Source organism: Grammomys surdaster, unplaced genomic scaffold (assembly GCF_004785775.1).
Source record: "Grammomys surdaster isolate TR1022 unplaced genomic scaffold, NIH_TR_1.0 126086, whole genome shotgun sequence".
Lineage (NCBI taxonomy): Eukaryota > Metazoa > Chordata > Mammalia > Rodentia > Muridae > Grammomys > Grammomys surdaster.
The window spans coordinates 1,889,881-1,902,847 of NW_021620894.1; the positions used below are offsets into that span (position 1 = coordinate 1,889,881).

Consider the following 12,967-nt stretch of genomic DNA (forward strand, 5'->3'; position numbering starts at 1 on the left):
AAAAAGATTGATCCAAGATGCATGCATGGTCTGGCTGTGGGTGTCTATATCTGTCTGAATGAGCTGCTGGGTGGAGTCTCTTAAAGGACAGCCATGCTAGACTCCTGTCTGCCAGCATGACAGATTATTATTAATACTGTCAGGGATTAGTGCTTCACCATGGTATAAGTCACAAGTTGGGCCCATTATTGGTTGGCTATTCCCTCAGTTTCTGCCCCATCCCCTGTAGGACCCCGATGGGCTGCTATGCCCTGGCTGAGACTTTCTGTGTGCTGCTCTCTACTAAGTAATATTCTGAGGTTCCTTTAAGATCAAAAACATCCTGACTAAGGCATGGTACCCCAGGAAGGGAATTTACACTTGACATCCCATTGCCCCCCAGTTGAGTTCCTGTTTTGTCCTGAGTTTGTGTTTTTCCTTCCTTGGCTTGGTGTATATATTGAACCTGCCCAGTAAAGGCGATGGCATTCTCTCATAATGGATGACCGGACTCTGAGTCTTTCTTTAATCCCCCAGGCCTACGCCCAAACTGGGTACTGCAGGCAGTGCTGAAGCTGTCAATCCCCCATTCCTGAATTTCTTGTAGACAGGATACATTTTGGGTCAAAAAATTTATGGGTGTGTTGGTTTCTCTATCATGGGTTCTTGCCAAGCTACAGAAGTGGCCTCTTCAGGCTCCATATTCCCAATGATATAGGCACAGTTAAGGTCACTCCCATTGATTCTTGGGTGCCTCCTTTTTCTGAGGTCTCTGTCACATCCTGACTCTTATGAAAGAATACGCAGAAGGAATGCAGCTCTGAACGTGTTTGAACTCCACAGGAAGACCAAAAGAACCAACTAAACTGGACCTTTGGGGTCTTAGAGACTGAACCACCAACCAAAGAGCATACACAAGTTGAATGTAGGCCTCCCCACACATATGTAGTAGATGTGCAGCTTTATTTTAATGTGGGTCCTGAACTGGAACAGGAGCTATCCAGAATGTTCTAGTTGGGCTGCCTTGTCTGGCCTCAGTGGCAGATGATATGCCCAGCCTCTCAGAGACTTGACATGTCATGGTAGAGGGATGGGGGTACTCACTCAGATAAGAAGGGGAGGAGGTTGGGGATAAGGGTGGTAGAAGGGCGCAACCAGGAGGTGACAGTGAGGGGAGATGTAAAATTTAAATACTAAACGAATCCTACAACTGATTCCTCAGAGAAAACACTTTGGTATGAGATCACTGAGATGCTCCCTCCCTCCCACATTACACCACTGACGGTTTTGTAAAACACAACATGGATCACACAAGCCAACTTGTGATAGATTCCAACACTGGCACACGTCACAACCTTAGAGTGAAATATAAGGTATATAAAGTGGGATCCAAAGTCTCAGGGCATTTTAGGTCTCGAAGAATTACTTCAGATAGAACCTGAAGTCTTTGCTCAGCTCTATGCTCTATGACTTCAGAGAATCGCTAGCAGTGAGTGGGAAAGCTTCAGTCTTCACGTTGACCTAAGAAAGCAACCCAGGGTGGACTCTTACATATCAGCAGCACATTCCTTAGAAAGTAACTGACCATGTGAGTAAAATCCTTGATATATTTTTTATATTCACAATTTGCTTTTAATACGTTTAATACATGCTTGTTGTTAGAAGGGTTGATGATTTCCATCAGTAATTAGATAAAAGTACTTCTTGAGGAGGCATGAGACATGAATTCAAGTACCCATCACTCACACAAAAAATCCGATGTGGTCATATGTATATTACATCCATCAAAACTATGGAGGCAGGATACCAACCTAACTCCATGATTAATTAGTGACTATGTCTCAAAAACTAAGGTGGATAATGACAGAACATGACAGGTCTATGGCCTGTATGCAATCACACAGACCTATACCCCAAAGATGTATACACTACATACCCACTTCCACCCATACATACAAAATTTAAAGGGTAGTAGAATTGTTAATATAAATGTAATTACATCACTTGCTAATTCCATTCTTTCTTTCCTTACCTTCCTCCCAAACTTGGTGTTATTCATTGAACCTCAGGCCATGTCTGTGATACAAAATACCTATACAACTGAGGAATACCCTCAATATCTACAAGTAAATTTGAGAGAATAAGCTCAAGATTATTTATGTTTAAATTTTCCATTATTTCTCTTAAACAGGGCAACATTTCATTCATAATTCAACACAGCAGTCCAGAAAAGTTCACGATATATCTACCCTCCCTAGGCTAACAAGAAGCAGCAGACACAAAGAAATATCAAATGCTTTTTTCAAATTATTATATTAGTGAGAAGATATAGGCAGATGTTTTAAATGCAGAACCTGCAACCATCAGCAAACTATTGTTTTAAAAAGTTAAAGCAGTAATCAAACAGTAATTAACACTCATGTCAAAAATGTGTCAATGTACAACACACTAGTGGTGATTTTAGAGGCTGGAAAGTAACTGAGTGGTAAAATATTTATGTAATATGTACAAGGTCCTGGGATCCGTTCACAGAGTAACAAACAAAAAGTGATTAATACATGAAATACATGTGTGTGTTGCTGCTATATTTTTGGAAATTATTTTGTGAAAGTAATAAGGCCTTGGGGTAGACTTTTGGAACGTTACTGTTAAAACCTAAGCAAACAAGCAATACTTTTTTTTATGAGAAGAAGGTACGGGAAGATGGGAGTTTAATACTGGCTCAAGGATGAAGGATATAAAATCCCCAAAGAGAAGTTCAAGTGTGATTAAAATTCTCAGTCCCTAAGGGGGAAAAAAAACGGTATATCGTGGTCGAACACATAAATGTAAACACTTTAGCCCCTGCTTATACAGATGTGATGTGCTTTCAGGAAGAGACTGAGAATATTTCTATTTTGCTTATCACAAGAAAATGAAATGATACCTGTTTGACTTTTATGGGGTCTCATCAAGTGGTTCATGTGAAAAAAGAAATACCATTTATTTTCCTTCTGACAACAGTGGCTAATAAAACAAACAGCACTGTAAATTATGAGTTATGTGTTAGAAGTCATTCTAGAATTTTTTTTTACAGTATCTTTTTGAAAATCAAAGAAACAAACCATTTTGGAGCACAATACTACCTTTCTAGGATAACTTATAATGAAAATGTCTGGGTACCAATGAGGTTTTTCTCTTAAATATATAGGTAAGTTTTAAAATAGATGCATGTTTGTGCCTTCTTTTTTAAGACATTGATTATCATTAATGTGTAAAAATGACTTACATGATGAATAAGTACTTATTATTTTACATTTAAGACATATCCTATAACAAACTCAATATGTTATATAGCATTCTTAACTGTTTAATAATGCTGAATGTAGATTCTCACATCCTGTTTATAATGTCCTACCCATTTGGCTTTTGTATCTAACTTTCACTTCACAGAGGTCAGAACCAATAGTCCTGCTCTGTTTCTGTCTACACAACTCTTCTAGATTGTACTTAAGAAGGTTATGCAGAATTTACCATTAAAAGTAGTGTATTTTATCTTTACATATGGATTCACATAAGAAGAATCTAAGGATCCTTGATGTACCCCTTTCTCCTCCTCTCATTTAATCATAAAGACTACAGGTACAATTTCTGGAAAGATAAATGTCCAGAGAGACAGTAGACACTTCACTCCATTTGAAATGTCTCATTAGTAACCTGATTCTTCATGGACAGATCTCATATTCCTTCATATTTATGAAAATTTTTCAGAGACTGACAGTAACTTAAGCATTCCTGGACTCTAGTTCTTTCATAGTTTTATTAACAACAAAGTTCTTGATATTAGCTTCAAAGACTTCTTGCATAGATCAGCACCAAGTTTTATAACTTCTTTCAATATTAAAAGGAAGTCGCAAGAATAAAGAGAAATGAGAATAAAGAATTCTATCCTCTCAATTTAATTTCATCCATTTCTTTGATCAATTAGTCATTTTAGCACAAAAGGTCCTCAGTCTTAGGAAGATGGAAAGTTATGAATATATTTTTCAACTATATCTACCATTGAGATTCTAACATGGGGAAGCAATTGTCATTTTACTTCATGATAGTATGAGAAATGATTTCACTGATACCAGATTGTTCTTTCCAGACACCCCCTGCTCACATCTCCACTCTGTGAGAGAAGATACTATTGGAAGTTCTGTGAGGTTCTCTTAGGTCTCTACAGATTCTTGAAAGAAGAATGGCTCTGGTAAATGTCTCTATTGTAACTGAATTCATTCTCTTGGGCTTAACAGACCAGCCTGACCTCCAAATTCCCCTGTTCCTAATTTTTCTAGTAATGTATTTGATAACTGCATTTGGAAATTTGACTTTGATAATTTTAATTGTGCTGAATTCTCATCTTCATACACCCATGTACTTTTTTCTCTTTAACCTGTCCTTCATAGACCTTTGCTATTCTTCTTTGATCACACCCAAAATGCTGATGAACTTTGAACTAGACAAGAATGTTATTTCTTACATGGGGTGTATGACCCAGTTCTACTTCTTTGGCTTTTTTGCAATTTCTGAGTGTTATGTGCTGACAGCAATGGCCTATGATCGCTATGTGGCTATTTGCAACCCACTCTTGTATGGTGTTGCCATGTCTCCAAAGGTGTGTTCCTATCTTATTCTTGGTTCATATTTCATGGGATTTTCAGGTGCCATGATCCACACAGGTTGTGTAATGAGACTGACCTTTTGTGATAGAAACACCATCAACCATTACTTCTGTGATCTCCTCCCTTTGCTGCAACTCTCCTGCACCAGCACCTATGTCAATGAGATAGAGTTGTTCATTGTAACAGGAAAAGACATCATCGTGCCCACTCTCATCATCTTTGCCTCTTATGGTTTCATCCTCTCCAGCATCCTCAAAATCAGATCCACTTCAGGCAGGTCCAAAGCCTTCAGTACTTGCAGTTCCCACATAATTGCTGTTTCTATGTTCTTTGGTTCGAGTGCATTTATGTACCTAAAACCTTCTTCAGCTGTATCTATGAATGAGGCAAAGTTCTCTTCCATATTTTACAGCATTGTGGTTCCCATGATGAACCCTCTAATCTACAGCTTGAGGAATCAAGATGTCAATGTTGGGTTGAAAAAAACCCTGAGCAGAATGTTTTAGTCACAATCATTAGAAAATTTTGAATATTGGGGGAAGAATGGAGTTTGGTAACCTGAATTTATTTTTCCTTTTCCTTGAAACTTTGTGCAATTTTTCTACTATAGTGTTACTTAATATGTAAATTGTATTTTATATAATTTTATTTACAAAAGATGAAGAATTAAAAACTTCAGATATTGGTAAGGTTGTGGACAAAAGGGAGGCCATATATACTGCTTGAATGAATGTAAGGTATCTTGCTTATATTGAATGAACATGGAAATTTCTCAAAAAATGAAAAAAACAGATCTTCTATAAGGGCCACTACTCCCTGGCATTTACCTGAAGGATTCCAAATCAATATATTATAGAAATACCTGTACAGCAGTGTTCATTTTAGAACCAGTCACAATAGATATAGTATAGACCAATTAACATATCAAACAACAAAGAAATGGCTGAAGAAAATATATATTTATACATAGGAATATTTTCAGCCATAAAGGAAAGCAAAGTTAGGTTATTTGCAGGAAAATATATACAATGGAAGATAATTATTCTGAGCAAATTAAGAGTTAGTCAGAAAGACCAATGTCATATTTTTCTTGTAGGCATAATATTTTTTTGTGCTGTATAAAGATCATTCTTGTGTTATTTAATTGTTGCTTTCTCTGCCATCCTAGCTCGTTTCAATTTGGACTTAGCACTGTAATGATTATGTCATGAATCTCCTGTCTCAAGTTTGTGAAAACAATGCTTACCGTTTATTCTCTGCCTTGTCAGTAAAAGCTATTTACTCAATGGTTGAGCAGAAAAGAGAATAGGGTGGGATTTCGGCTAGACAAGAGAAGGTGATGGAGAGAGGAAGACAGAATCAGATGAGCCACAAGAAGGAAGGAGGAAGATGTCGATGAGAATTAAGCTGAAGCAAGGAAAATCCAATACAAGTAATATGGGGATTTGGCCTGGGAGGTAGTCAAATTAGTTTAGGGGATTAAAAGAGATCAAAATAACTACTTACATATTGTAGTAAAGCCTTAAATAAATCTTGGTCTTTCTGTGTCATTATTAGGGAATTAGCTAGGATAAATAAAAAGTATGAATTTACTATGTATGTTTATATTAATGTCCATTCATTAGATATTCTCTTATTTATGATTCCTGCATTTGATATAGGTTTATGAAACTAAGTCTGCATATGTTTTAAAACTAGAAGTGAAACTATTCTAGGGAATTCAAGGCACTAACAAGATAGGGAATACTGGACAATGTAAAACAAAAGCTATTGAGGACTGTAATGCATACACACTCTTAACGAAAATGTTTGTAAGTCACAGATTATCGCATATAGTGATTATACCCGGTTTTCAGATTAAATCGGAAACAATACTTTCTTAAAGTGTACTTCAAAGTTCATATCAGAGCTTAATATTTTTATTAGTTGAATTTTTTAAAATTTATTTACATTTCAATGTTGTCCCAAGCTTTTAGTTCAATATAAATAGATTGAAAGATGATACATCAAGGAAATGCAAGTCTAAACGACTTAGAGATTCCATCTTATACCAGATGAAATGCATAAGATAAATGACACAAATGACAGCTCGTGCTTTCACAAGGATGTGTAGCAAAGGGAACTTCCTTCCCTGGTGGGAGTACAGGCTCCTACAGCCAATATAAAAATCAATGCAATGGCTCCTCAGAAAATTGGAAATAGATCTACCTAAAGACCCAGCTTTACCAATCCTGGGCATATACCCAAAAGATGCTCCATCCTACCAATAATACACTTGTTCAGGTATTTTCATACCAACTTTATTCATAATACCAGAAGCTGCAAACAACCTAGACGTTATCAACTAAAGAACGGATAATGAAAATGTGGTACATTTACACAAAGGAATATTACTCACCTGTTAGAACAACAACAACAACAAAAAGAAGGCATGAAATTTGCAGTCAAATGGTTGAAACTAGAAGAAAACCACCCTTAGTGAGGCAATAAGAGAGCAAGAAAAACAAACATGATGTGTACTGGCTTATAAACGGAAATCAGCATTTAAGTGAAAGATAATCATGCCACAACCCACAGATCCAGAAAGGCTAAGGCTAAGTAACAAGGAGGGGTCGAGTGAGGGATTTAAGGATTTATGTGGGAAGGAAAAACAAGATAGACTTTGTGGGTAGACCGGAGTGGGTGGGCATAGAAACAGAAAAAAAATTGATGGAGGAGGGAAGGATAGAGGGAGAGAGTACAGGAAAAGACTACTGAAATATGGGGCATTTAGGGGGCAATAATTTAGCCTAGCAAGGACTCCTAGAACTGGAGAATATAGAGCCTGAACCAGCAATCTTCTGTACCTAGGCAAGTGGAAACTGCTAGAACTGGAACACAGACCCAACCACAATCACTTGGACCTACAACCTGTCCAACCTGTGAGAGTGATCTATCAATGATTGGTCTAATGAGACCAAAGCCACAAAAGGGATCTTACACCCTACCCTGCCAAAATTGGCAAGAATCATAAGCTGAATAACCCAGCGACATATAGTAGAACCAAACACAACTGCTAATAAACAAACAAACAAACAAACAAATAAAGCCTACTTGTATTCTAATGCTAATTAAGATCTCTCAAAACTATCTGCAAGAGATAGTTTCTGGGAACCAGCCTGCAGTTAATTGTGATTGGTAAATAAAGATACCAGCAGCCAACAGCTGGGAAGAAGAGAAAGAGACAGGATTTAGTTTTGCCAGATTTGGGACCATGAGGAGAGGAGAAGTGTATGCAGGAAAGGAGAAAAAAATATGCAGGAAGGCTGCTTAATTGGTTGAAAAGCAGCCAAGATAGAAGATAAAAATTAGTAAGTAGTAACTCAGAATTATAGATGGGAACATAGATTCTAACAGCATGGAGGATAGGCACTTGCCCAGCTATTAAACTGCTTAAGGCATATTAAAATATAAGGCTATGTGTGTGTCTTAAATCCAGGAACATAAATGGTCTAAGGCTGGAAGGAACCCTGTGCCAGGGTTTATTAAAATATGCATGCTAAAATAGGTAAATAAATAAAAAAATAATAAAATGATAAAGTACTAAAATAAAAACATAAAGTTCAATGAAATGATTCCTAAAGGTATTCTGCCATCTTAATAGATTAGTGCCTAGCCCAACTCTTATTAGAGAGGCTTCCTCAGGAAGCTGGTGGGAGCAGATTCAGAGACCCACAACCAAACATTAGATTGAGGGGAAGAGGAGGAAGAGGGATTATAGAAGCCAGAAGGATTGAGGACTCCACTAGAATAGGGTCCACATAACTAACTAGGCAGGGTTCATAGGGGCTCACAGCGATGCAGCAGCAACCACAGAGCCTGTACGGGTCTGTGATAGGTCCTCTGCATATATGCTATCTTTGTTTAGCTTGAAGATTTGGGGAACTCCTTACAGTGGGAGAGGGAGTGTCTCTGACTCTTTTTCTGATTATTGGAACCCTTTCCCTCCTACTGGGCTGCTGGCTCTTTTCTGAAAAGAAACAGAGTAGTTGTGAATCTGGGAAAGATGGGAAGGTAGGGTGTGGTCTGGGAAGAGTGGAGGGGGAGGGAAGTATTGTTGAGATGTAAGAGAGGAAAATAAATAAAAAGAAAATAGAAAGATGATATACACAAAGCTAATGGTTTTTTGTAGTACTAGTTCTGATACAGATTCTTAATTTTTGTTGGTGGATACATTCATCAATATATATCCATATCCAAAAGTAAAAGGGTAAAATTTAATGCGAAGATCCACAGCTTCAAATTGCCTATTAAAACTGTATAGGAAGTTCATTGCAACATATAGAGGTTGGCTCTGGTTAATTTCAGTGTATTATTTGATTTTTCGTTTTGTTTGTTTTGTTTTTTCAAATTTTTATTATAAAGCCATTTTTTTAATTTTAAAGAAAGATGTTGAAGAAAGATGATGATGATGATACACATATGAATCAATGATATATAATATTGCAAATAAACATGTCAGTATCTAAAGAACGGAGACTCTAACAATACACGTACAAAGTCAATATCTATTTTTTCTGACAAATATCATGGAAGGCTAAGACAATTTTTCACATTGTAGACCTGGTAATTGTGGAATTCCAACTACATCATGCAAGAAAAATAAGCACAACCTTTTACTATCAGTATCTGTTTTGTGTTAGTTGATTTTTAAAACTCTTTACTTCATTTTTTTTAATCCATTCTATTATGTGTGTGGGGGTAGGGTGGAGATGGAAATTGACCATTTCTTTCATCCATTTTATTTTCTATAATACATATCCACAAGAGTTTTCTCTATAAATAACCAATTTATTTAAAAAGATAGATTTAGCTTTTAGTTGCACTTTATTCAAATTGACAAACATATACGAGCATAATTCACTGTGAGTTCTATACATGTTACAACAGGAAAAAATGATCAGTGCAATCGAAACCCATAAAGAAAACTTTGTTCAGTCTTAGGCAATTCAAAGGTGTTTCCAGGCACTTAGGACTTAGGTAAAAGGATAAAGAAGGATGATATAATGCAGTTGGAAAGAGGGAAATATGTGGATCAAAGATTACAAAATGCTTAAAGCTACAAGGTAGCAGAGATATACTTACTAGATACACTTTCATTCAGCAAAGAAAATAATTTTATTGCCTCAAAAGGTATGGCTCAGTTGTTGAAAGCCCTTATTGCTCTTGTAGAAGACTTGAGTCCATTTTATTGAGCTCACATGGAAGCTCATAATCTTCAGTAACTCTAGTCCTGTTCATCTTATCCCCTCTTTTGACCCTTGTGGACTCCTGTATGTCCATGGTGAACCTACATTCATTCAAGTACCTACATATATACACATTTTAAAAAAGAAAGTGCTAAATCCGGACAGTGGTAGTGCACACCTTTATCCCAGCACTTGGGAGACAGAGGCAGGCGGATTTCTGAGTTCAAGGCCAGCCTGGTCTACAGAGTGAGTTCCAAGACAGCCAGGCCTACACAGAGAAACCCTGTCTTGAAAAAAACAAAACAAAAAAGTGCTAATCAAGAAATAAACACTAAATAATATTTTCCAATACTTATACATGTATTTTATGTCTATATATTGAAATATATGTAAAAATTAATTGTTAAGGAAATATCAAACAGGTAAATATTGGTTTTAGAGAGATGAATGGAATGAACTGTCTAAAGTGTAAGTCAAGGATTTAGTAATGTCAAAAGACTATGATAATAGACCAAAGATTTTTTTCTGCTAAATTTCAAAATGCTAAAAAGGATCCAGGTAACTATGTAGTAGAGGATGGCCTTGCCAGATAACAAGAAGGGAGGACCTTGGACCTCAGGAGGTTTAATGCCACAGAGTAGGGGGATGCTGAAGCAGTGGGGCGGGAGAGTGTGGGTGGGTGGGGGAACTCTTAGACAGGTAAAAGGGAGGAGGAGGGCAGATGTGGCATGAGGGGATGGCAAAAGGGTAAACAGGAAGTAGGATATCATGGGATGGGGGGTTAATGGAGGGGGTAACAGGGAAGTGGGATATCATTTGAGACGTAAACAAATAGAATGATAAATAATAATGAAAGAAAAAATCAAAAGAATATACTGACATTTAGAAAAATTAAACAATAACAAGATATTTATGTTATCTTTAAAATGCTTAAATTGCATTTTGATAATCTTAGGTTTAGTATTTTAAAGATAGTCAGATTTTGTTTTAAATAATAATAGTTAAGCATCTTATTCCATGAACAATATTATCATAACTTAGGTTATTCTCTAAATACTTTTTAAAAAGCTTAAATATCTTATGTTAGTTGGCGATTCCAAATATTTCTGGCTCAAAATCATGCCTAAAACTCCTGACCAAAAAAAAAAAAAAAAGACTCAACAAATTAATAGAGTTCTTTGCAGAAAACTAATTCATTCATAATTCATAGTTATTTGAATATATAAGTGGGCAGGCAAATTGAATTTACTCTGGAGCCTTTCATTTCAGCTTTGTAAAGAAAATATCTTCCAATAAAGGAAGGAATAACCAGAATAGAAACATTCTGTATACTGTAAACACATGTTTCTGAAAGCTGGTACAACTGAGTTCATCTACTTCCTTTACACATTAAGTGACATGGTTGTCAAATATTAATCGTTATTCACAGGAGGAAATGGCAAAAATTATCATACTTTTGAATACCTAAATTTCTCCACTAGAGTTCTTAATTTACATGTGAAACAAGAAGAAAAATTATGGCAGTGGTAAGGAAAAAAATTCATTATCTATAAGAAAAACAAATAAATTATTGAAATGAGATTTCAATTTCTTTCACCCTACAAACAAACAAACAAACAAACAAACAAACAAAAATATATGAAAATGGCCACACAAATGAAACTAATAGAACTGGAATTCTAAGCCCAATAGCTACACGAGAAAGGACACTCTTTCAGATCAACACTTTCTCTTACTCAGGGTCTTTATCAAGGCAATTTTAACATCTTTGTTTCTCAAGCTGTAGATTAAGGGATTCAACAGAGGAACTGTATTGGTGTAAAAGACAGAGGAGATTTTACTTTCATTCATTGACTCAGCAGAAGATGGTTTGAGATACATAAATGCACCTGATCCAAAGAACAAAGAAACTGCAATTATGTGGGAACTGCAGGTGCTGAAGGCCTTGGACCTGCCCTCCTTGGAGCTGATATGAAAGATACTTGAGAGGATGAAGCCATAAGAGATAAAGATGGTGATGCTGGGCACAATGATGTTGATACCTATAACAACAAAAACCTCCAACTCATTGACATAGGTGCTGGTGCAGGAGAGCTGAAGCAAAGGGGGTATGTCGCAGAAGTAGTGATTGATGGTGTTGGCACTGCAGAAGGTCAGTCTCAGCATGCATCCTGTGTGAGCCATGGCACTAGCAAATGCCATCGTATATGAGCCAAGTATGAGGTTAAAACATAATTTAGGAGACATAACAATATTGTACAATAGCGGATTACAGATGGCCACATAGCGATCATAGGCCATTACAGTCAGCACATAACATTCAGAAATACAGAAAAAACTGAAAAAGAAAAGCTGGGTCATGCATCCTCTATAGGAAATGATATTTTCCTCTGATATAAAGCTCATCAGCATTTTGGGTGTGAACACAGAAGAGTACCAGAGGTCAACAAAGGACAAGTTAAAGAGGAAAAAGTACATTGGGGTATGAAGGTGAGAATTTCGTACAATTAAACTAATCAAACCCAGATTTCCCAGCACAGTGAGGATATACATCACTAGAAACAGGATGAAAAGAGGGCACTGGAGATCAGGTTCTTTGGTTAATCCCACCAGAATGAACTCAGTCACGGAAGAGCTGTTTTCAAAATCCATTCTTCATTAAAGGAATTTATGAGCACAGGCCAAGGAAAATCACATTAGAAGAAAATACAACTATAATCACAACAGTCTTTCAAACATATAGAGTAGCAACAACATAAATTTTTCCTTTAATTGTGGTGTTTCTCTCATTTAAATGCTTTTTACTTTCTCTCTCTGTGTGTGTCTGTCTCTCTCTGTCTCTATCTCTCTGTCTCTCTCTCTCTCTCTCTCCACACACACAAATACACACACACACACTATTATTTAATACCTATTTTGATCATATTTACCCTCTCTTTTTCTACCTACCCTACTTCATGTCTTTTTTATTCTTAATCATGTACTTTTGTTTTGATCATATATTATTGTTAGTGTGTCCTGCTGGAGCATGGTTTGCTTACAAGAAGCTATACTCTTAAAGCAGTCTGATTCTCCTCCCAGCAGCTTACAATTGCCAATAGCTCTTAGCTAAGG

At 36.5% G+C, this 12,967-nt stretch overlaps 2 protein-coding genes across 2 annotated transcripts; one reads left to right on the plus strand and one right to left on the minus strand.

The window, feature by feature from the left end:
• Positions 1-4,201: 4,201 nt before the first annotated feature.
• LOC114611087 (olfactory receptor 8B8-like) lies at positions 4,202-5,133 on the plus strand. Its single transcript, XM_028755732.1, has one exon. It carries the CDS (start codon positions 4,202-4,204, stop codon positions 5,129-5,131), a length of 930 nt encoding a protein of 309 aa, XP_028611565.1. The 3' UTR covers positions 5,132-5,133.
• Positions 5,134-11,572: 6,439 nt separating this feature from the next.
• Positions 11,573-12,505, minus strand: LOC114611086 (olfactory receptor 8B8-like). The gene has a single exon (XM_028755731.1). The coding sequence runs from the start codon at positions 12,503-12,505 to the stop codon at positions 11,573-11,575; it is 933 nt and encodes a 310-aa protein (XP_028611564.1).
• Between the last annotated feature and the right edge of the window lie 462 nt (positions 12,506-12,967).

What these genes read in the sequence shown, in the direction of transcription:
- LOC114611087 (XM_028755732.1), top strand. Translation starts at nt 4,202, where the DNA reads ATGGCTCTGGTAAATGTCTCTATTGTAACTGAATTCATTCTCTTGGGC.
- LOC114611086 (XM_028755731.1), bottom strand. Translation starts at nt 12,505, where the DNA reads ATGGATTTTGAAAACAGCTCTTCCGTGACTGAGTTCATTCTGGTGGGA.